The 26023-nt window shown below is 36.4% G+C and overlaps 1 protein-coding gene across 1 annotated transcript in view; it reads left to right on the top strand.

The window, feature by feature from the left end:
- Positions 1-26023, top strand: part of MSH3 (mutS homolog 3) — a 215285-nt gene that overhangs the window by 53762 nt on the left and 135500 nt on the right. Inside the window, exons 9-12 of the mRNA XM_007487380.3 lie at positions 1159-1268; positions 2167-2281; positions 22890-22974; positions 25657-25766. Of these exons, the coding sequence (XP_007487442.1) occupies positions 1159-1268; positions 2167-2281; positions 22890-22974; positions 25657-25766 (420 nt within the window). The remainder of the gene's footprint in view (positions 1-1158; positions 1269-2166; positions 2282-22889; positions 22975-25656; positions 25767-26023) is intronic.

Raw genomic sequence — 26023 nt, forward strand, 5'->3', positions numbered from 1 at the left:
TATGGTTTAATTTGGGGTTTGGGTTTTTTAAGACTTTTTAAGACTATTCCCTTATAATAATGACCAGTATGGAAGTATGTAACACATGTATAACTAAGATCAAATTGCTTACCATCTCCAGGAGGGGAGAGGGGAGAGAAGAAGGGAGACAATCTGGATCTTATAATTTTGGAAAACCTATGTTGAAAATTATTATTACATGTAATTGGAAAAATAAATATCTTTGAATTTTAGAAAAAGCCTCATCTTCCTGAGTTCAAATCTGACCTTGGGTACTTAATAGTTGTGTGACCCTAGGCAAGTCACTTCACCCTGTTTGTCTTGGTTTCCTCATCTGATAAATGAGCTAGTAAAGGAAATCATGAACCATTCCAGTGTCTTCACCAAGAAAACTCCAGGATTTTCTACATACAAACTGCACCATGGTGCTGCCAAGTCCCTAAATATATTACAGAGGAACAAGATAAAAGAGGTTCAAAAGGATAACTCCAAGAAGTTAAAATGTTCGATGTATATTGCTTAAGAAGGCAGAAGGACGTGCTGAGAATATCTAACAATCCTTTCAGAATAAAGTTAGACTTAAATGGCTGCTGAAACTCACTCCAATTCTCTGATTCTTTGGAAGTTTCAAAAGGCTTGAAAGAATAAGCTTCACTTATCCAGACAATAAATAAACTTGTATAGAATGCTTCATTCCCCAACAATGCCAGATGAATGGGGCACTGGTATATTCTATTTGTAAAATGTGAATACTAAGAAAGGAAATAAAATCATGAGTGTTTTGTGTCTTGACAGAGTAAATTCAGAAAAGTCTTAGTGGTAAGAACAGAATTTCAGAAGCCATTTCAGTAATTCAGTAATAACTATTCCAAGACAAAGTAAAATTCCAACTAGCAAAAATACTGGGCATAAAGAAGATTATGTATTCTTTGAAAACAGTGAAGATGTAGTGCTAATATAATCAAGTATTTCAGATCTCTTAAACCAAAGAAACCATCAAACTAAGGTTTTAACAACAGATTTAAGGATTAGTTCAGGAGTAATCCAATGAATAATAACACATAATTCAAGATGACTAGAAGTTTCTCTTAATTTCTAATTAATTGGATTAACTAAGAAAACAACTTATGATTGAATTTGTCATTTAATTTTTTTCAGTGTACGGGATGACAGAATTCGAATAGAAAGGATGGATAATCTTTATTTTGAATACTCTCATGCTTTCCAGCTAATCACTGAGTTTTATGCAGAAGTACTTGATGTCAAAGGTATGTTTTATTCTTTCTAGGGGAAATTCTAGTATTTTGTTGATTTGAATTTTTTTCATTTGCTTAATGATTGATCTACAATAAATAAAAACTATGTGGGATTCAGAGGTCAGTTACTTTCACTCTAAGAGCTTCCTACTCTATTGCTAAGACTTTTAATACATGCATACCATAACTGTTTACCATTTTGTGAGATAGATTCTTGTGGGAGTAAATGGTATACATGTTCTAATCAACTTTCTGCCTCTCCCTGAAGAAGGCACAATGACTATTAGTGTTTCTACTATGATTATGGTTCAGAGTAGATTATCATTCATTCATTTATTCATGAAGCATTTATTCAACTGGAATGTCTTCATAATGCAACTTTTGAAAAGTTTTAGCACCAGCATCTAATTTTAGTAATATGGCCATCACTAAATATGCTAATATATAATAATTCTGGCAACAGACATTGCCAAGCTTTTTCATCTTGAGTGGCAGAGGAGCAACAGACTCTGGTGATAAAATCATTAATTTTGAGTCAGAAAACTTGAGATATGTTTTTGGATTCAATATTGATTTTCTATATGACCTTTGGTTCCTTTCTCACTTACTCATTACATAAAAAGAGATTGATCATTTTTGATAACAGAATAAATTGAGATTTAGATTGAAAGGGAACTGGGATTGTTAAAATGTTGATTTTTGTTTATACTCATAAAAACTTGAAGTTGGAATCATGCTGTTCTAACTTGGAAGCTTTTCCAAGATGGCTGTTATTGATTTGTAAAAAACATTTTAGCAGATTTGAAATAATTTATTACTGGATAATTATAAAATAAATGACATTTGATAGCATGTATTTTAATTGTGGCACATAATAGTTTTTAATGGAAAGAAATAATTTTTTTTTTAGCTTCCCAGAGTTTTTCTGGGATATTAAACTTGGATAAGCTCGTGATTAGCTCTTTGGCAGCAATTATTAGATACCTTAAGGAATTTAATTTGGAGAAAATGCTCTACAATCCTAGGTAAGACTTTTTTTTTAATCCAATATTTTTAAAAGGAGGATATTTGTTCTTTTTGCTTAAGGAAATTTCTGTTCTCCTAAAAGTTTATTTCACTTTTTAAAAAGTACGTTCTAAGGAGAATTCTTTAGTTTTGCTATATAAACATATCATCCCTAAATGGAGGTCTTTGGAAACACAAGTGATTTTGTCCGTACAACCCAAATTCATTGTTTTGTACTTAAAACTGAAGGCAATTACAGGATAATAGGGATTAGAGCTGAAAGAAGTCTTAGATATTCACCTCTTAATTTACTAGAGAAGGAAACCAAGTCCCCCAAAGGTAAGATGACTTCCTCAGGATTACACAGCCAAAGTGGGCTCTGAATCCACAGGTCTCCTTGTTGCATTATTTAGTTGAAAACAGAATTGAGGAGAACATGATTGAAAGACACTAAAAAATTTACTTGTTACAGTTCTGTATCCTACTTATTCTTGTTTCAGTTTTTTTTGTCATAAAGATCATCAAAAGAGTAGTAATTTGACAAGTTTTTTATTAGTTTTTCCCCTAGTCATGCATCCTTATTGCCTTTTCTTTTGAATTAACTTGGGAAAATGTAGAATTTAAAATTTAATTTTTTATGCCAATATGAGAATTCTATAGTAATATTGTGGTCAGTGATTTAAAGATATTATAACTTAAATCAAAATGACTTTTTAGTAGCTTTATTTACAAAGAGGTGGAGAGAGTGAAAGTGGGAAAATGTAAGAAGAAGGTAGAGAATTATCTAGCCTATCACCCTAAGTGCTGTTCTAATGGGGGCTCAACCCCCGGCAGGGCTCAGTAATATTCAGCCAGAGGACCAGTTGGTGTCTTCAGCAAGGATTCCACCAACGCAGTCTCCTCCAGGAAGGGAAGGTCTCTCTGGAACCAGTCTGTCCAGAAGCCAGGAAAGAAAGGCCCACTACTCACCCAGCTCACCTGATGAAGGATCCAGGGAGAAGTCCCAAGGAGAAAGTCTTAAGTCGAAAATCCAAGCTGAAGACCCAAGCCGAAGGTTGAAGCCAAAGATTCAAGTTGAAGATCTAAGCCAAAGAGCCGAGCCGAAGGTTCAAACTGAAGATCCCTTGGACAGGGAGTTCAGAACTTTTCATAGTCCTTTTTACATGTCACTTTCTGTCCCTTCCTCCACTTTATGGGAACCAGTTGCAGTCTTTCAATTTGCCTAGCACTGCCCAAAGGGGATGGGCAGTGGTCTCTGGAGTTGTCACTCACTCTAACAAGTGACTTGTGAACTCTCTTAATGTTAAGTAGGGGAGTTTAAGTTTTTGATTGATTAATTTAAAAGTTGCTGATTGATAGGCAAGAAAAGTTTGATTCACTCTTCACAGAATACTTAAATTTGAGTGTAGTCTAATGCTTAAAACCAGATAATTATAGTAAATGTGACAACTCTTATGCAAAGAAACTATCAGTGCAATGCTTTCTACTTGGAAAAAGACATTGAGTTGATTCTTTGTCCCTTCTCACTCTTGTCCTCAGCACCATCATTAATTATCTTCTCTTGTCCTTAATTATAGAAATCGTTCCTGAGACTATGACTTAGTTAATATCTTCCCCTAGTTGGGAAGTGTGAACCTTAAAAATTCCCAGACCCTACTTCATAAGATTGGATTAAGACCATTCTCCATTTGGGCAGTGAACTCTACTTCTATCAAAAATGTGAAGACCTCTACTCCACCCGAACTTAAGCCTGCTTTAGGGGAGAAAACTCCTTGCTGAACAATGAAAAGTACTTAAACCCATACTTATAATAAGGCAAAACATTCTTGAGATAAGTACCTATAAAGGTCAAGCAACTTGTGAATTTACAAGGAACAAAGAGCTGAGAAACTTACTCAGAGCTTTCCTGGTGTGAATTACTCAAAAATTTACACCTTCTTAGGTGTGAACTAAGAATGGTCTGTCCTTTGAAAAACGTCTACTGTGATTGGTAGATATAAGGACTTAGGGGAGGTGACATAGGAGAAAATACCCTTTAAATAGGAGCTCAGATTCATTCAGAGAGAACAGTCTCTAAGGAGGCTGTTGGGAGAGAGCTCTGGAAACAGGCTCTTGGGACAGTCAGCTGGGAAAGGCTGCCTTGAAGGGTATCTCTCGAGATTCTCTCAGGGACATTCAGATGGAGGATTGAGCTAGTGAAGGCAGCTGAGATGACGCTGGCCTGGTGTCACTAGAATCCTTGCTTGGACAGATCTTGTGGTGAGTGATTAAGGACTGACTGATCTTTTCTCTTAGGGCTTAGGCCTGGGTTGGCCAGGACTGGCCAGGGCCGGCTTATCCCTTTCTCATTATTTCCTTTTTTCTCTCTTTCTCTCCTTTTCATTAATTCCTCATTGTATTAATTAAAATCTCTATAAAACCCAGTTAACTTGGGTATATTTGAATAATTGGGAATATTTCCCTTACATTTGATTTAAAAACAAAACACTGTAGTGAAAACATATTTCCTGCGGTCACAACTTACTCATCCACTCTTTTATCTATCACAATTTAAGTCTTCCACTATTTTACTCACTACAGTTTATGACCTCAACCATTTTAATTATTACAGTTTATGGCTCCCACTATTTTAAATCTTACAGAAGGAATTCTGAAGGAGAATCAGAAGTAGTAGACTTGTGTGTAGGAGAAGAAACTTTTTAAAGATAGTTTTAGAAGGTTTAAGGTATAGGAGATAGAGATGGTTTTTCCCTGCATTAGGGGTGCTGATCTAAGAATGTAGGGGTAGATTTTCCCATTAGTGGAGAAAGGCATAGTAATAATCCAGCTTCAGCTCAAAGACCACCAATGAGAGGGAACCCACTTCTTCCTTATTCTCTTTTTTGGATTATTTTGACTGGAACTTTTCCTAATGTCAAAATCAATTTTCCTCTTTGCTGCTTCTGTGTTGCTTCTATATCTTTCCTCTGGGACTGAATAGAATAAGTCTAATCCTTTTTCTACGTGATAGTCCTTCAGATATGCAAAAGCATTTATCATATTCATATTTTTTGTTATTCCTAATAAATATTTACTAATTCTTTACACATGGCATGTTCTCTAGACCTTTCGCTGGCCTACTCTCCATTTTTTAAACATGCTGTTTAAAAAAAAAACATTTTTGTCTTGCATAAAATGTAGTATCTTGAAATAACATAGTTCTTTGTTGGTAGCCCAATTTTTAAGTACAGTGTAGTAGAATATTTTCTCCTCCATTCTAAATGTTATAGTTCCTTATGTAAACTAGGGGAACGTTAATTTTTGGGGCTTCCGTGTCACTTAGATTGATTTTTCAGTACAGGAAAACACCCAGATGTTTTCCACAGAAACTGTTGTCTAGAAGCCACATCTCCCCATCAAGTATTTGTGAAGTTGATTTTTTTGAATACAAGTAACATTTCTCTCTTTTTAAACTTTATCTTATTTGATTGGACCCATTGTTTAGCTGTTTCTTTTTGGATCTAGATTTTATTGTCCAGTGTTATAGGCTAACTCTTTTTTTTTTCTGTTTTTAATTTTTTTTTAAATATATTTTATTTGATCATTTCCAAGCATTATTCGTTAAAGACATAGATCATTTTCTTTTCCTCCCCCCCACCCCCCATAGCCGACGCGTAAGTCCACTGGGCATTAGATGTTTTCTTGATTTGAACCCATTGCTTTGTTGATAGTATTTGCATTAGAGTGTTCATTTAGAGTCTATCCTCTGTCATGTCCCCTCAACCTCTGTATTCAGGCAGTTGCTTTTTCTCGGTGTTTCCGCTCCCATAGTTTATCCTTTGCTTATGAATGGTGTTTTTTTTCTCCTGGATCCCTGAAAGTTGTTCAGGGACATTACACCGCTCCTAATGGAGAAGTCCATTACGTTCGATTATACCACAGTGTATTAGTCTCTGTGTACAATGTTCTCCTGGTTCTGCTCCTCTCGCTCTGCATCACTTCCTGGAGGTTGTTCCAGTCTCCATGGAACTTCTCCACTTTATTATTCCTTTGAGCACAATAGTATTCCATCACCAACATATACCACAGTTTGTTCAGCCATTCCCCAATTGATGGGCATCCCCTCGTTTTCTAGTTTTGGGCCACCACAAAGAGCGCAGCTATGAATATTTTTGTACAAGTCTTTGTGTCCATTATCTCTTTGGGGTACAGACCCAGCAGTGCTATGGCTGGGTCAAAGGGTAGATATTCTTTTGTCGCCCTTTGGGCATAGTTCCAAATTGCCCTCCAGAATGGTTGGATCAGTTCACAGCTCCACCAGCAATGAATTAATGTCCCTACTTTGCCACATCCCCTCCAGCATTCATTACTTTCCTTTGCTGTTATGTTAGCCAATCTGCTAGGTGTGAGGTGATACCTCAGAGTTGTTTTGATTTGCATCTCTCTGATTATAAGAGATGTAGAACACTTCTTCATGTGCTTGTTAATAGTTTTGATTTCTTTATCTGAGAACTGCCTATCCATTTCCCTTGCCCATTTATCAATTGGAGAATGGCTTGATTTTTTGTACAATTGATTTAGCTCATTATAAATATGAGTAATTAAACCTTTGTCAGAGGTTTCTATGAAGATTTTTTCCCAATTTGTTGTTTCCCTTCTGATTTTAGTTATATTGGTTTTGTTTGTACAAAAGCTTTTTAGTTTGATGTAGTCAAAATTATTTATTTTACATTTTGTGATTCTTTCTATATCTTGCTTGGTTTTAAAGCCTTTCCCCTCCCAAAGGTCTGACATGTATACTATTCTGTGTTTACCCAATTTACTTATGGTTTCCTTCTTTATGTTTAAGTCACTCACCCATTTTGAATTTATCTTGGTGTAGGGTGTGAGGTGTTGATCTATTCCTAGTCTCTCCCACACTGTCTTCCAATTTTCCCAGCAGTTTTTATCGAATAGTGGATTTTTGTCCCAAAAGCTGGGATCTTTGGGTTTATCGTATACTGTCTTGCTGAGGTCGTTTTCCCCCAGTCTATTCCACTGATCTTCCTTTCTGTTTCTTAGCCAGTACCAAATTGTTTTGATGACTGCTGCTTTGTAATATAGTTTGAGGTCTGGGACTGCAAGGCCCCCATCATATGTGTTTTTTTTTCATTATTTCCCTGGATATCCTTGATCTTTTGTTCTTCCAAATGAACTTTGTTATGGTTTTTTCTAAATCAGTGAAGAAGTATTTTGGTAGTTCAATGGGTATGGCACTAAATAGATAAATAAGTTTGGGTAGGATGGTCATTTTTATTATATTGGCTCGTCCTATCCATGAGCAGTTAATGTTTTTCCAATTGTTCAAGTCTAGTTTTAGTTGTGTGGCGAGTGTTTTGTAGTTGTGTTCATATAGTTCCTGTGTTTGTCTTGGGAGATAGATTCCTAGGTATTTTATTTTGTCTAAGGTGATTTTGAATGGGATTTCTCTTTCTAGTTCTTGCTGCTGAGCTGTGTTGGAGATATATAGAAAAGCTGATGATTTATGTGGGTTTATTTTGTATCCTGCAACTTTGCTAAAGTTGTTGATTATTTCAATTAGCTTTTTGGTTGAATCTCTAGGATTCTTTAAGTAGACCATCATGTCATCTGCAAAGAGTGATAACTTGGTCTCCTCCTTGCCTATTCTGATGCCTTCAATTTCTTTATCTTCTCTAATTGCTACTGCTAGTGTTTCTAGTACAATGTCAAATAGTAGAGGTGATAATGGGCATCCTTGTTTCACTCCTGATCTTATTGGGAATGCATCTAGTTTATCCCCATTGCAGATGATATTAGCTGTTGGTTTTAGATATATACTGTTTATTATTTTTAGGAATGACCCTTCTATTCCTATGCTTTCTAGGGTTTTTAATAGGAATGGGTGTTGTATTTTATCAAAGGCTTTTTCTGCATCTATTGAGATAATCATGTGGTTCTTGCTAGTTTGCTTGTTGATGTGGTCAATTATGTGGATGGTTTTCCTAATGTTGAACCAGCCCTGCATCCCTGGTATGAATCCTACTTGATCATGGTGAATGATCCTTCTGATCACTTGCTGGAGTCTTTTTGCTAGTATCCTATTTAAAATTTTTGCATCTATATTCATTAGGGAGATTGGTCTATAGTTTTCTTTCTCTGTTTTTGACCTGCCTGGTTTTGGAATCAGTACCATGTTTGTGTCGTAAAAGGAGTTTGGTAGAACTCCCTCTTTGCTTATTATGTCAAATAGTTTGTATAGTATTGGGGTTAACTGTTCTCTGAATGTTTGATAGAATTCACAGGTGAATCCATCAGGCCCTGGGGATTTTTTCTTAGGAAGTTCTTTGATGGCTTGATGGATTTCAATTTCTGATATGGGATTATTTAAGAATTCTATTTCCTCTTCTGTTAGTCTAGGCAGTTTGTATTTTTGTATATATTCATCCATTTCTCCTAAATTGGTGTATTTATTGCCATATAATTGGGCAAAGTAATTTCTAATGATTGCCTTAATTTCCTCCTCATTGGAGGTGCTGTCCCCCTTTTCATCTTTAATGCTGTGAATTTGCTTTTCTTCCTTCCTTTTTTTAATTAGATTGACCAGTACTTTGTCTATTTTGTTTGTTTTTTCAAAGTGCCAGCTTCTTGTCTTATTTATTAAATCAATAGTTCTATCACTTTCGATTTTATTAATTTCTCCCTTAATTTTTAGGATTTCTAATTTGGTTTTCTGCTGGGGGTTTTTAATTTGATCGCTTTCGAGTTTTTTCAATTGCATTTCCAATTGATTGATCTCTGCTCTCCCTTGTTTGTTGATATGAGCTTTCAGGGATATGAATTTGCCTCTGATTACCGCTTTGGCTGCATCCCAAAAGGTTTGAAAGGATGTTTCGCCATTGTCATTTTCCTTGATGAAATTATTAATTGTTTCTATGATTTCTTCTTTAGCTAAAAGGTTTTGGAGTATCATATTGTTTAATTTCCAATTGGTTTTAGATTTGGTTTTCCATGTACCATTACTAATCATTATTTTTATTGCCTTGTGATCTGAGAAGGCTGCATTCATTATTTCTGCTTTTTTGCATTTGTGTGCTATGTTTCTGTGACCTAATGTATGGTCAATTTTTGTGAATGTGCCATGTGGTGCTGAGAAGAAGGTGTATTCCTTTTTATCCCTATTTATTTTTCTCCATATGTCTATTAATTCTAATTTTTCTAAGATTTCATTCACTTCTTTTACCTCTTTCTTATTTATTTTTTGATTTGATTTATCTAAATTTGATAATGGTTGGTTTAAGTCTCCCACTAGTATGGTTTTATTGTCTATTTCTTCCTTCAATTCTCCTAGTTTCTCCATTAGAAATTTGGGTGCTATATTATTTGGTGCATACATGTTGATTAATGATATTTCCTCATTGTCTAGAGTCCCTTTTAACAAAATATAATTACCTTCCCTATCCCTTTTGATCAGGTCTATTTTTGCATTGGCTTTATCAGATATCATGATTACCACTCCTGCCTTCTTTCTATCAGTTGAGGCCCAGAAGGTCTTACTCCATCCTTTAATTCTGACCTTGTGGGTGTCAACCCGCCTCATGTGTGTTTCTTGAAGACAACATATGGTAGGGTTTTGGATTCTAATCCATTCTGCTATTCGTCTACGTTTTATGGGTGAGTTCATCCCATTCACGTTCAAAGTTATGATTGTCATTTGTGGACTCCCTGGCATTTTGATTGCCTTCCCTAATTCTAACCTTTTCTTCTTCGGCTCTACCTTTTAGTCCAGTGATTTACTTTGAATCAGTCCCCCTTGTCCCCTCCCTTGATGTTTCCCTTTTTAGTCCCTCCCTTTTTGTTCCCTCCCCCTCCCCCCTCTCTTTCCCTCCCTTTTTGTTCTCCCTCTCCCCCTCCCCCCCTTGGTTTTCCCTTCTCCTTACCCTTGTTGGGTAAGATAGAATTCAAGATCCCAATGGATCTGGGTGTTTTTCCCTCTCAGAGTTGATTTCCCTGAGATTGAAGTTTAAGTAACCCCCCCCCCCCTCTCTTCCTCTCCTTCTTATAGGAGTTTTCTTCCCCTCCCCTTCCCCTGTGAATCTTTGTGTGAGAACCATTATTCTATTTGGTCTTTCTTTACCCCCTATTTATACATTACATTTTCCCCACATATTAGTATACATAGGTTGATATAAATGTAGTCCTTATAGAAGAGAGTTTGAGTAAAAGAAGATAACATTTTTCCCCTTTCCTTAATATTTACCTTTTCAGGTATTCCTTGCTCTTTGATTTTCGGTATCAAACTTTCCACAGAGCTCTGGTCTTTTCTTTGCAAAAAGTTGGAAGTCTTCTATTTTGTTGAATGCCCATACTTTCCCTTGGAAGTATATAGTCAGTTTTGCTGGGTAGCTGATTCTTGGTTGGAGACCCAGCTCTCTTGCCTTTCTGAAGATCATGTTCCATGCCTTACGATCATTCAGCGTAGAACTTGCAAGGTCTTGTGTGACCCTGATTGGCATTCCTTTATATCTAAATTGTCTTTTTCTGGCTTCCTGTAGGATTTTTTCTTTTGTTTGATAGCTTTGGAATTTGGCAATTACATTCCTGGGAGTTGTCTTTTGGGGGTTTAGTGTAGAAGGTGTTCTGTGAGCTCTGTCAGTGGATGTATTGCCCCCTTGTTCTAGAATCTCTGGGCAATTTTCTTTGATTATATCTTGTATCACCATGTCCAGTTTGGTGTTTATTTCTGGCTTTTCTGGGAGTCCAATTATTCTTAAATTTTCTCTTCTCCCCCTGTTTTCCAGATCTATCACCTTGTCGGTGAGATATTTTATGTTCTCTTCTAATTTCTTGGTGTTTTGGCTTTGCTTTATTAGTTCTTGCTTTAAAGCCTGGTTTTCTTTTACAGTTTGGTCAAACTGGTTTTGTAGATGCGTGAATTTCTTTTGCATCATTTCCCACTTTTCCTCCCAGAGGGCTTCCATCTTTTTGGTCCTTTCTGATTCAAATTCTTCATGGGTTTGTGGAGAGTTTCTATTTCCTTTGGAAGATTTTGGAGAATTTTCTTGTATATCTTCTTCTATCTGCTCTGTATTTTGTATTTTGGCTCCATAGAATGTGTCCAGAGTCGCCCCTTTCTTCTTATTTTTCTTGGTATTTTGGGGCTTCTGTGCTTCTGTGGAGTTTGTCATCTCTGAACGTGGAGGATTGGCTTTTCTTGTCTTTGTCTGGTGATCAGAGGCTTTAGTCCTGGGCAGATGTTGGTTCTATGAGCGTTCCCTGGGTTAAACTGAATATGCCTCACTGGAACTGGAATGGAAGGGTCGGACCACGAGGCCACACTCTCCCCCTGGCTCGATTTCCGGAAGTTGCCTTCAGAATCCCTGGCCGTGAGGCTGTTTCGTCGGCCTGCGGGGGGGATGGGTTGCCACTTCCCCAAGCTCCGAGAGCACAGACTTTCACTGAGACTTGGATAGCAGGATCCAGCCCGTGAGGCTGTCTTGCCCGCCCTGAGGGTTGCTGTTGTTTTGACCAGCTCTCTGCAGCGGAGGCCCCAGGCAGTAACTTTCACCCGGACCAACCAGCTCTTTGCAGCGGAGGCCCCAGGCAGTAACTTTCACCCGGACCAACCGGCTCTCTGCAGCGGAAGCCCCAGGCAGTAACTTTCACCCGGACTGGGACTTGGGTAGAAGACCCTGAGGGTTATTGTTCCTCAGACCCTGCTCTCTGAGCCCAGCGGGGCTGCCGCTTCCGGGAGCCTTGGACTCTGCGCTCCTACCCCTGAGGTCCGAGGGATCTCGGGTTCTGGCTTTTAAGGGGAGCCGTACCTTTTGAACCGGGTCCAGGTCCAGGAGGAGGGTTCCCAGGGTCTGTGCTGTTGATCGTTTTGAATTTCAGCGCCTTAGGAGCTTCTAGTTTGAGATCGGTCGGGAAGGGTTTTCCGGAGATCTGAACTTCAGCTTTCTCTAAGCCGCCATCTTAACCGGAAGTCTTTTATAGGCTAACTCTTAAAATTGTTTGTCATCAGAAAATTTGACAATGATATCATATTTTCCTCCTTCCAAGTCATTCCTTCAGCAGCACAGAGACTAAGACAAATCACTGAGTTATTCCATAAAAATCTTCTTCCATTTGACTATAGCTCATCAATAACTACTTTTTGAGAATGGTCGTTGAATTAGTTCTAGACCACCTAAAAGTATTATCATCTTGTCTTTATCTAGCACAAATGCACCTTCAAGTGCTTTGCTGAAATCTTAAGTACAGTATGGAGTACTGTATTATTAATAAGTCTTGTCCAAAATGGAAATGTATCAAGTGTGCTGGGAACTGTTATTTTATTTTATTTTTTAATTTAATTAAAAAAAATTTTTATTTAGTCAATTTAGAACATTATTCCTTGGTTACAAGAATCATATTTTATTTCTCCCTCCCCTCACCCCACCCTTTCCGCAGCCGACACACTATTTCATTGGGTATTACATGTGTCCTTGATCAGAACCTATTTCCATGTTGTTGGTGTTTGCACTAGGATGATCATTTAGAGTTTACATCCCCAATCATATCCCCATGGACCCATGTGATCATGCAGTTGTTTTTCTTTAGTGTTTCTACACCCACAGTTTTTCCTCTGAATGTGGATAGTGTTCTTTCTCATAGATCCCTCCAGGTTGTTCAGGATCACTGCATTGCCACTAATGGAGAAGACCATGACATTCAATTTTACCACAGTGTATCAGTCTCTGTGTACAATGTTATCCTGGTTCTGCTCCTTTTGCTCTGCATCAATTCCTGGAGGTCGTTCTAGTTCCCATGGAATTCCTCCACTTTATTATTCCTTTGAGCACAAGAGTATTCCATTGCCAACAGATACCACAATTTGTTCAGCCATTCCCCCATCAAAGGTCATCCCCTCATTTTCCAATTCTTTGCCACCACAAAGAGTGCAGCTATGAATATTCTTGTACGTGTCTTTTTCCTTAATATCTCTTTGGGGTACAAACCCAGCAATGGTATGGCTGGGTCAAAAGGCAGACAGTCTTTTATGCCCTTTGGGCATAGGGGAACTGTTATTTTAAATATGTGCATTCATTAACATATTTTGTCTTTTTTTCCCTTTCCCCTTAATTTTCTTCTGGCAGATTACCCTCATGATTATTGCTTCTCTCTTCATTCCCTTCTTATTTACTAGTTCCCTCCTTTTTGCCTACAAACCTGGCCACATCTCCCCAATCCATATAACTATTCCTATTCTCTGTCTTAAGTTCGCTAGTCCTAAATCACCTGCTAGACATTTTCAATTGGATATCCTGTTGGCATTTTAAACTCAGTATGTCCAGAACACAAAACTCATTTTATTTCTTCCCCAAATCAACCATCCTAAATATCCTTAAATTTTGTTAATGGTACCACTATTCTTCCTCTCCCTTATCCCCAGGACGTATTCATTTGTCAATTATGTTAACAAGGAGTCTTCTACAACATCACAACAAAACTCTCTTTGCCCTCCATACTTGTTTTAGGCAAGCTCCAGAACTGGTAAACATGGAGTCTTTTGTTTTCTTTTTTGTAGTTCTCTGAGCTAACTCAGTTCACCCTTTCAAAAGACCGATACAACTCAGTTATACAAAATACTATTGTAACTGTGAAAATGTGGTTTGCCAAAATTGTGAATGTTAAAAACTTGCAATGCTACAACTGTAAAGGGTTTCAGCCAAACTGTAAAGATAAATTTTAGTGTCTTGACTTGACATTTAAAATTAAGTGGTCGCCATGGGAAAATTCCCAAATATGAAAATACCCAAGTCAGCTGGATTTTATGGAGATTTTAATTAATACAAATGAAGGAATTAAGGGAAGGAGAGAGAGAGAGAGAGAGAGAGAGAGAGAGAGAGAGAGAGAGAGAGAGAGAGAGAGAGAGAAAAGTTTATTTCTATAGTCATTATAATTTCTAAAATTTATAAAATTCTGGTTTCTATGATCATTATCATCATTTCTATAGTTATTATTTCTAAAGTTGTTATTAAACTGCGTATTCCTTCCGATAATCGTGAGAAAGTTCTACATTCTATCATTCTGTGGCCCTTCTTCCCACAGAAGTGGCAGGTTACTGATTTATCCAAAGGGGCTATGGTTTCTCTCTTATTTTTCAATTGTCTCCTTAACATTTCAATTTCTTTCTTTAAGTCTTCCACTAATGTATTGTGTTCCTCAGATCTTTTTACATGACCCTTATAAACATAGGTTGCTACTCTCCTCAATTCTTCAAGGTCGTAGAGTCCCAATTAGGACAGCTAGTTTTAAAGTAGTCTTTTACCACTGAACAACAATTCTCAACGAATTGCCTATGTATTTGCCTAATGTCCCTTTCTCTGGAAATCAAGGTCTATATATGTATTTCCTATGTTAATAAGTCTGTCCATAAACTGGGAGGGGGTCTCATCAATTTCTTGTCAGGTTCTTTCAAATTTTGACCATTTTTTCAGGTCTATCAGAGCATGCTCTCATGGCTGTCAACAATGCTTCTCTGGCCTGGTTTAGTTTCGTATAATCTGGTTCTACATTGGGGTTCCAATGTGGATCTTCAGTTTGCCAATAATGTCTTCTTCTACCTTGTTTCTGATTAGCCAGAGAGATGATATTATTTTTCTCTCTCTTTGTTAGAAATGTTTCTAATAAATTTTCAACATTCATCCAAGTGGGGTCAAAAGTTCTGAATATGTTCTCTAATTGTTTTTTTATAATTAATATTGGTTCTTCCTCAAATGATGGAAGATCTTCCTTAAATTTACTTAAATCTTCAGGGTTAAAAGGTGTACGATGTCTTACAGATACCAAGTTTCCATTTTTATTAAAAGTGGGTACTTCCCTTAAAGGGAATAACCGGTCTGAATTATTTGCTACTCCTGTTTCTGTTTCTAGGCTTCTTGATTCATTCTCAATGGGGTAGATATGAGAAAGGGAAGGGTTGGGCACACTGAGGGAGAGAGTTTGTTGTTGTCCCATAGTGCCAGAAGGATCAGAGGTAGGAAGGATCTGAGAATTGAACTGGACAAGGTGGGAAGGAGGGGCAAAGGAAGAAGGGTCATTAGTTGGGGGAAAGGATACACAGATGTTAGGGTTGGATGAATGAGTAGGGTGTGAACTTAAGGTGGAGGCATTAGGATGGTCAGTATGGATGGGGTGTGAACTTAGAGTGGAGAGTGTGGGATAGGAAGCCTGGGCAGGGTGTGAAACTGGGGCTGAGCAGGTTGGGCAGGGGGCATGGGCAGGGGGAGTGGTGGGTTGGTTAGGAGTGTTAGTGTTTTTCATAAAAACTATGAGCTCCCCCACACTTTTGTCTAAAAACTCAAGCCAAATATTTAGTTCTGCATTTTGTTGAATATTAGAAGGAGCAATTAGTTTTTTAAGGAAATACAATATTACAGCTATGACAATCAAAATCTTAAGGGAAAGTAGTGTGTCAATTAGACTTTGCCATAAATTCTAAGGGATGATCCATTTCAGAGAGACAAGAAATTCTATATTTACAAGTTTGGTCATGGAGCTGATGAGCCAGTTGTTAAGTAAGTTGAAGAACAAAATGTTTGTACTGTAAAAAAAACCAATGTATATACTGAAAAGCCAGTTGTTAACTAAGTTGTGAACTGGCTGTAACCCCATATTTCTAAAATAAACATGGGGAGCATGACAAGGCCAAAAGCTTTCTCCAGATTTCCCTTAATCCTAATCTAGGCAGTTGTTCCCTAAAGGAAACGATATTTAGAAACAGCTCTCCTAGCCAGGACCTTAGGGCCCTGTTGCTAAGATTTAAAACAGCTGTGTTCTATTTAATTTAAGGAGAAATCAAAATGTTTTTTACTCACCTGTTCTTGCAGCTTTGAAGCCGAGTTAGCAAGTTTAAAAAGACTGACTGATTTGAGCAAGTAATAAAGAGAGAAAGGAAAGAGCTTTCACAGAACTTGGAGGGTTTTCGTCACAACCTTCATGGTCAGCCAAAACTATATATGTTCATCTTACTAATAGATGAAAGAGCTATGATGGGAATTATTTCTTTCTTTCTTTTTATTTAGAATATTTTTCCATAATTCCTCACCCTTCTCCCCCTCCTCCTCCCTCCTGAAGTCAGCAAGTAGTTCTACTGGGTTATACATGTATCATTGTTCAAAACCTGTTTTCATGTTATTCATATCTGCAGTAAAGTGATCTTTTAACATCAAAACCCCCAATCATATCCCTATTGAACCACAGCTTCATCATATGTTTTTCTTCTGTGTTTCTGCTCCCACAGTTCTTTCTCCAGATGTGGATAACGTTCTTTCTCATAAATTCCTCTGGATTGTCCTGGGTCATTGCATTGCTGCTAATAGAAAAGTCTGTTACTTTTGATTGTGCCATAATGTATCAGTCTCTGTACAATGTTCTCCTGGTTCTGCTCCTTTCACTCTGCATCAATTCCTGGAGGTCATTCCAATTCCCATGGAATTCCTCCACTTTATTATTCTTTTGAGCACAATAGTATTCCATCACCAACAGATACCACAATTTGTTCAGCCATTCCCCAATCGAAGAGTATCCCCTTATTTTCCAATTTTTTTGCCACCACAAGGAGCATGGCTATAAATGTTTTTGTACTAGTATTTTTCCCTATTATCTCTTTGGAATATAAACCCAGTAGTGGTGTGACTGGATCAAAGGGTAGGCAGTCTTTTAAAGCCCTTTGCGCATAGTTCCAAATTGCCTTCCAGAATGGTTGGACCAATTCACAACTCCACCAACTGTGTATTAGAATATGATGGGAATTTTTAATTCTTTTTTTCCAATGTCTGTATTTTACCTGGATATTCAGAGGAATTGTGATTTGACACATCTTTTGGAATTGTAATATTAGACATTTTCTTTTTATTTATATAATAAAGTACATAATTCATTTATATTTTTCATCATAAATATATTGACAGTCAAGTAGTTTTTTAAAGAAAATTTCAGATTTTTTGATAAGATCTTAGTAAAAGAATTTACTCTTCAAAATTTTGCATCTTGGAATCCTTTTTCTATCACAGATAATGAAGATATTCCATGCTATTTTTATTGTTTAACATCTCAATGAAATATTACAAAAGTCTCCTTATAAAATTGCTACTCAAGAAAAATTTCATCTAGAAAACCTTACTTTAGCCTTATACCATTCATTTTGAAACACAGAAAACTTATCCTCTTTCTCTAAATGGGTAGATCATTTTGAATTGCTTGCTTATTTCAAGCTGTGAACATTTACTTATGTGTCATTGAGCATGTTGGGAGATACAACTTTTAGACAGGGAGAAGTTTATAGATCTTGATGTTATTAGGCACTGGCACAAAGGTATTACCTTTGTATCAGGAAGGAGAACTGAAAATTGCTAAATGCTTATCAACCATATCTAGTAGGAGAAGAAGGCATTAGCTCTGTTATTGTCTTGATAATAATTGTTTAATACCATAATTTATGTAAAATTATCCTTATAGTGTCTCTTCTTAGTAGAATTTTTATCAATATCAATAACTGTTACATTTGTTTATTGCAAAAGTTGTATGGTTTCCATGGAAACCAATTTGAAATATAGATAACAATATAGGCAAAGAAAAAAGTTGATTAATAATAATTTTCAAAAATTATGAAAGTTATTTATAATAACTTAGGAAGTCTGGCAATAAGCATGTTTACATTTGTAAACATGTATAAACATGTATCATCCAAGATGATATCTTCAAGTTTAAAAAATGAGCAATACAGCCTCTCTTTGTTCATATAATTTGACTTTCCCATTATCTTTTCTGTCTCTGAATCAATGAGAGTGCCCATTAGCCATCTAGATATCCTCATGTAAAAATTAAATTTATAGCTCTAATAATGGAAATATTATATTTTTTGGAGGTTTATTAATGATCATTAGAAATCAAGGAAAAGAGGATACAAAATAAAACCCATGTGTCCATGGCTGGTTAGCCATCCCCACTCACCACCATCACTGCTGATTCTACATCAGAGAGAAGAGAGGACGTGGGAGGCGTTACTGCCAGTTAAATAGCAATGATGTTTTCTTGCCAATGTTGAGACATAGGAGAGATTATAGGGAATTCTGGGAAATACCAAGCTCTTCTGGGGAATGAAGTCTAGGGTTCAAAATCTTCATTTATACACTCATGTATCTTATGGGTATTGTGTTCTTCTCAACTATAGATTATTTCTTTTTTATTATCTTTTTTCAATTTTTATTTTCATTTCCAAATTGTCTCCCTCCCTCCACTCCCTCCTACACCCATTGAAAAGGAAAAAATATGCTCAAGAAACATACAAAGTCATGCAAAGCATTTCCAGATCTACCATTTTTCCAAAAGGAAAGAAAGAAGGTAAAAACTTATGCTTCAGTCTTCATTCTAAACCTCCATCCATTCTTTATCTAGAGGTAGATAATATTTTTCATGATTAATCCTTTGGAATTTTGGTGGATAATTCTATTTGATCAGAGTTACAAAGTTTTTCACCAACTATGGATTCTTTCAAATCATTATTTACCTTCTAGAGAAATCAGGGAGATTTTTAAAAATATCCTTCAGGTTTGGAAACTTGAAAAGAAAAGAAGACCAATGAACTGAAGTAACAATTTGGGTTCTTTTACCCATAGTTAGTTGTATTTAATCTAGTGATTAGTTATTCTGATTCATATGAACCCTATCACCTAATGATAAATAGTATCTGTGAGAGAGCTTATTGAAATTAGAGTTGGAGTCTATGATTGATTATTTTTCTCTGCCATCCGCTGAAGATTTGTCTTAACACCAGATTCTCACCCAGATACGAACCAACATAGGTGCCCAGCCTTCTGGACTTTTTAACTGTAAATAGTCTCTTAGATATTAGATTGTAACATCATGATCTCCCCTAATGCTATTTATAACAATATATTTCTTTTAATCTGATTTCTTAAGGACTTGCTATTATAATAAAATCTCCAAAATATCATTAGGAAACAATATAGAATAATGGGCCAATTTTTTCAGTTACTTTTTATTAAACTAGAGCCTCAATTTAGTTGGTGATGATTGATCAGATGAGACATGATGCCAGGTTCAATAAGAGTTTTTAAAGCAAAGGGGAAAACAAGGTATCCATTTTTCTTTACCCAGAAAATTCTTGAATCATTGACTCCTTTACTTATTTTTTTAAAGGCATTTTGACCTCGAGTCATAGACTGAGAGAACAAAATCTTTTATTTAACTTATTTTACAACAATATCTAATTATCTTTAAATTCTGGATGTTTTAGGCTTCCTCATTCTCTTTCTCAGCTCCTTGCTCTTTCACCTCTTATATCCAGTTAATTTGTTGATTCTACCTCTGCAGTATCTCTCAGAGCCATCTTTTTCTTTCTACTCACATTCTGTAGCACTCTTTTTCCTGGACTATTTAGGTGATTAGTAGTCACCTAATCTTCTTATAGTCAGTCTCTGCCTTCCTCATTTCAACCTTCACTTAGATGCCAAAGTAATATTCTAAAAATCAGGTTGGGTCATGTCACCCTCGCTGAATAAACTCCAGTGGCTCCTTGTTACCTTTAAGATCAAGTAGAAACCCCATTGTTTGTCATTTAAAACCCTTTATAATGTGTTTTCATATTCCTAGCCCTGTTACAATATGCATATCCTAGTCCAAACAAAATGACTTTGTTGCTGTTCTGTACACATAGCACAAGCTGTCTCCCATCTAGAATGAACATTCTCCTCACTTCTGCCTCTTAACAATTTCAATTTTTTAAAAAAGTGTAACTTAAGCATCACTTCCTGAATGAAATCTTTCTGGATCCTCACTAGCTGTTAGTGCTTATTCTAAAAATATTCACCTTCTCTTTATTTATCTCTTCATCTATTTGTTTATTAATATGAATGTATGTTTTTGCAGCCCTCAGCTTCAATAGTCCCTCTCTGAGTATACTGTTACTATATTTTTAATAGGGGAAAAAAATCTTGTAAGAGAGGCAGTTTAAATGTCTTTTGGATAAATAATAATCTTGACTGGAAAACAATTCTTTGGTGGTAAAAGTCTAGGAAAATTTCCAAGACACTGATTGAGTTAACTGTCAAGGTGAAAGAACTAGAAAAATGATTTAAGTAGTAGTTTGAGGGTAAGAATTATTATGGTAATATGCCATAAGGCCAATTTTGCCTAGACTACTCATGGTAGTATCATCCCTAATCTCAGCTATCTATCTATCTATCTATCTATCTATCTATCTATCTGTCTGTCTGTCTGTCTGTCTGTCTATATCTGCTCATCTGTCCATCCATTCATCCATCCATCCATCCATCCATCCATCTCCATCCATCTCTCCATCTCTATTTGCTGTTGCCTTCAGCACTATCCTGGTCTTTTTTGTCTTTCCTTTATGTTGTTTCCCTTGATCTTATCCTCCTCCAGTGGATTCTTTGATCATGTTTAGATGATTTCAGCTCTACTTATCTAGCCCTAAGTTGTCTTCTAATCTCCAGATTTATATCTCTAACTGACTGATAGACATCTCAGACTGGATGTCCAATAGATATCTTACAGTCTACATATCCCAAACTGAATTTATGTTTCCCTCAATCCCTCTCCCTTTCCAAACTTCCCTGTTACTGTCAAGGACTTCACCATCTCCTAATCTTTTGGGCTTGCAATCTAGGTATTATCCTCAGTCTCGTTCTTTCTTTTACCATCCACATCTAATCTACTGCTATGTCTTATTGATTTTATCCTTATAACATTTCTTGTCTGTGCCTTCTTCTCTCCTCTCACATTGCCATCACCATAGTACAGACCCATATCACCTCATGCTTGTATTATTGCAATAACCTGCCTGGTTGGTCTTTTCCTCAAGTCTCTCTCCTCTTCAGCTCATCCTCCACTCAGTTGTCAAAATAAACTTCTTAAAGAACAGATCTGAACCTATCCTCTCCTCATTAAAAAAAAAAAAAAAACTTCAGTGTAAATTCTTATCACCCCTGTGATCAAATAGAAAATCCTCTGCTTGGTACTCCAAGCCCTTTGTAATTTGGTCCCCTCCTACCTTCCCTTTTCAGGCCTTATACTCACTTATGTACACTCTGATCTGGCAACACTGTTCCCCTTGCTTTTCCTCACACAAAACACATTTCCAGATCCTGGGCATTTTCACTGTCCTAGAATACTCTTTTCTCCCTATCTCTACTTTTCTGGCTTACTTTAAGTCCCACATACAATTCTAGCTTTTATAAATTCTGATCCCCCCTAATGCTCCTTCTGTTGATTATTTCCACGTTATCTTGTACATATCTCATTTGTTTGTAGCTCTTTGCCTGTTTCCCCCATTAGGCTGTGAGTCTTTTGAGCGAGTTGGGCACTTCATTAATGAATGTTGACTGTTTCTCCTGATAGAATACAAGCTCTGTTATGATATAAAGAAGACACTTAATAAGAGATTGCTTGACTGACATGCCACGAATAATTTTGTCATGCTAAATTCTGGGTCTTTTGAAAGGTAAAACTGTGGCATATATATGATATCGCCTGGTTCTCTACAGAGGTATCCTAACTAGTACAGAGTGTATAACTTGGAAGACCTGGATTCAGATTCTGCCTATTAGCCATATGACCTTGCAGACAAATTGTTTAACCATCTCTAAATCTTAATTTTCTTATCCTTAAAATGGGGATAATGATAATACAGATTTATTGTGAGGATCAAATGACAATGTATATAATAAAAATAAATTTTGCAAACCTTAAAAGGAAATGGTAGGTATTATTATTTATAGCTTTCTTGAGTGTATTTTTCTTTAATTCACTAAACCCAAATGTTGACATTTTAGTGGTGGTTGGTCCATTACAGTTAAAAAAAAAAAAGAAACACTATGTAGCTAGGTGGCACATGGGTTAGAAATGCTAAACTTTGGGTCAAGAAGTTCCAAGTTCAAGTCACACCTCAGATATTTACTAGCTGTTTGACCTTGGGCAAATCACCTACCTTCTTCCAGTATCAGTTTCCTTATCTATTAAACGGGGGTTTTGATAGTCTGGTCCGGAGGGTTGTTGTAATGATCAAATGAGATAATATATGTAAAATGCTTTGTAAACCTTAAAATCATATGCAAATTCTAACTATTATTTTTTTTATCATTATTAATAAACCACTTGGCTGTATTACAATCCTTAATTAGAACTAAAATCCAAGTTTTATCAAAATGATCACTTGTTAGATTCAAGAATAAGGAGGCTAGTGTAAAGTATCTGGACATTCTCTTTCCTAGGTAATTTTATAACTTGTCCTGATTTGTTTGCTAAGTAAGTGTCAAAAGATTATGGTTTCTTCTATTTTTTTAAATGAAAAAAGGGCATCTGTACATTCCCTTATTGTTTAACTGTTGCTGTGGTTTGTTTAATTTTTTAATTTCTCTTTTTCTTCTTCTCCCATCAAGACATACAACAATGCAAGAATTCTTTGCAGTTTATTTTCCCTTATTGTTTTGACTGAGGCTTGATTATTCTACCAAATGGCTGACTTTCATTAGTCTTGCTATGGAGGATTTTACCTGCTGTCTAAATTTAAAAAAAAAAATTCTGCCCTTATGGTATGCATGACTGCATTTCCTTTCCTTTCAGAAATTTTAAAAAGTTTTCAAGTGAAATGGAATTTATGACAATTAATGGAACAGCACTGAAGAATCTGGAAATCTTACAGAATCAGGTCTGGAAAATATAACTAGTTGATTACAAATTTTTGTTGGTGGATGGGAGGGTTTTAGATAGCCAGTACTAATGAATGCTTTTGAAACAGAAGATTAATCCTTGTGGTTTCTTATCTGATTGTTACTTGGAAGTAGCAGTTTAAGGATATTAACTTCAAGGAACACATTGAAAATCAGACAATGATAAAGATTTCTTTTTTTTTTAGTAAGACATTTTGAAAAGTATAAAGAAAACCACTTTATAGTTAATTTATTCCTGGGCTCTTTTAAGTTTTCACTATCAAATGGAAACAACACAATAACAAAATTTAACACTATAAGCAATATAGCATTTTATTTCTAAAACATTAGTTTTTGTTTTGGTTAATTGATAATATTTTTAAAGTAAGATAGATGTGAAATATTCTTTCCATTTACTAAACTTCAGCTTGCAAACAAAGTATTTTACACACATGTACACACACATACAGACATAAATACACACACACACATATCCTCACCTTCTTTCTGTCTTAGTGTTGATTCTAAGGCAGAAGAGGTGTAAGAACTAGGAATTTGGGGATGAGTGACTTGCCCAGGGTCACCTAGCTAGGAAGTATCTGAGACTGGATTTGAATGCAGGTCCTCCTGACTCCAGACATGGTTCTCTATTCATTGTGCTATCTAGGTGCCCCTGAAGTATTATATTTTGAAGATAATTTTACAAAATCATAGGGCTAAAGGGACCTCAAAATTACCTGATATAACACTCGAATATTTAAGCTGCCCTATATTTTTCATATTTTAAAAGATCTCCATAAAAATAATGATAGTGACTGGACCTGTGATTTTACTGTTGTAGGGAACTCCCATTTCGGAAACTGCCTCTACTTATTCAAGTTGGCACTTTTTCTGCAACTTACAGCCTTAGCTAGCTCACTTAGAAGTTGAGTGATTGAGGTCACACAGTCGGGACTTAACCCCTGTTCTTACTGACTTTGAATCCGATTTCCATCTGCTCTGCCCTGCTGCTTCTCAGAGTACATTAAAGCAGATTTTGCACTCATGCACATTGAGTGCTTACCAGGTGCCAACCACTGTGCTAAGCACTGGCAATACAAATTCAAGTAGAAAGAAAGACAGCTTCTGCTCTCAAGGAGTTTATATTCTAATGGAGTAATATAGCTCGTAACAGAAAGTTGAAAAGCAGAAGCTGGGATGGGCTGGAGTGGGGAGAAGAGCTATATAGCACAGCACAAGAAGCCTGGACTCCAGTCAGTACATCACTGACTGGTCTTTTTTGCTGCCAGACAAATCTACAGACAATTCTTTGATTAATTTAATTTCTTTACTTAAAATCCCATAATGGTTCTCTTTTGCCTACCACCTAGAGACTAAAGGCAGCAGGAAGGAAGGAAGGAAGGAAGGAAGGAAGGAAGGAAGGAAGGAAGGAAGGAAGGAAGGAAGGAAGGAAGGAAGGAAGGAAGGAAGGAAGGAGGGAAGGAGGGAGGGAGGGAAGAGAGGGAGGAAAGAAGGAAGGAAGAGAGGGAGGAAAGAAGGAAGGAAGGAAGGAATGAGGGACGGAGGGAGGGAGGGAAAGAAGGGAGGGAGGGAGGCAGGGAAAGAAGGGAGGGAGGGAGGCAGGGAAAGAAGGGAGGGAGGGAGGAAGGAAAGGAGGGAGGGAGGGAGGGAGGAAGGAAGCAAGGAAGGATGGAAGGATGGATGGATGGATGGATCTCATGTTTCTTTCATTAGAATAGGAACTCCTTGAGGGCAGATTCTATTTTTTCTTTTTCTTTGTACTTTCAGTATAGTGGACTAGCACGTGGTAAACACAATATACTGACTGATCAAATGACTACTTTAGCTAATCTTAATCAATTTTATTTGCTTTTGGAGCTCCTTTAGTACTTAATATATAGGTTAGCATTGGACTATATGCTTTCCTGTACTGTTGGGTAATTGTTTTGTATTTGTTCAGAGTGTAAATTCCTTAAAGAGTAAGGGCTCCCTCTTATGGATATCTTTATACCCTCCCTAGGCACAGGCACAGTCAGTTATTAATGACTGATCTGAAGAAAGAGACAGCTTTTAAAAATGAATCCTTAAAAAAATCTTAATTAAAAAAACAACAAACTTTTCTCCATTTTATTTGTGAAAGGCAGCTTGTAGATAAACAAGTTCTCATTAGAGAATTAGTTGAAAATGAAAAGTATTTTCTGCCACATCTTACCCTCCCACCTTCCAAATACCCAAACACACCAACATCTATCTTCCAAGGCATCGCTAAGCATTCAGTGACTTTCAGCCTTGTTCTTTTTACTTCTATACCCATAGTTCTATCTAGTGACAAGTAGATATCTTAGTGATTATCAGTTACTGTAGATCTTGAATGTCAGAAAAAATATTTAATTACATTCAGTGTTCTGTATTCCCTAAGACTGCAGAGCACTAATATGTCTTTGAAGAATTTTAGATAAGGATTGAATAAAATCAAATTTTCTGATTAGCCTTTAGTTAAAAAGAAATTCACTTAACCAGAATATATTTTTTCTTGAACACTAAAGTAATGATTTTATTTTATATGGTAAAAAGAATTAAAATTCAGTGATGTCTAAGTAGTCACGATTAAAATGATTAGTTTACGTAAATAAACAAACATCTGATTCATTTTTTTAAAATGTCTTGTTGGTTCTTCATAGGTGGATTCAAAATTCAGAGGCAGTTTGCTGTGGGTCTTGGATCACACCAAAACTCCTTTTGGGCGACGGAAACTGAAGAAGTGGGTGACCCAGCCACTCCTGAAATCAAAGTAAAAATAATTATTTTTGGTTTATTCTTAGTTTTTAAAGAACTTAAAACAATATGGTAAATATCAGACTCTTGTAAGCCATAATCTAAGGTTTGTGTACAATTAGTGGTTGCACTATCTAGTTAAAGTTTGGAAAGATATCCTTTGGGATATGATAATACAAGTTTAAAAGCTGACTTGAAGCTTAACATTAAAAAACAAAACAAAACTAAGATTATGGTATGTAGTCCATTACTTCCTGGCAAACAGAGAAAGAA

The sequence above is a fragment of the Monodelphis domestica genome, chromosome 3, assembly GCF_027887165.1.
Source record: "Monodelphis domestica isolate mMonDom1 chromosome 3, mMonDom1.pri, whole genome shotgun sequence".
In the NCBI taxonomy this organism is placed as follows: domain Eukaryota; kingdom Metazoa; phylum Chordata; class Mammalia; order Didelphimorphia; family Didelphidae; genus Monodelphis; species Monodelphis domestica.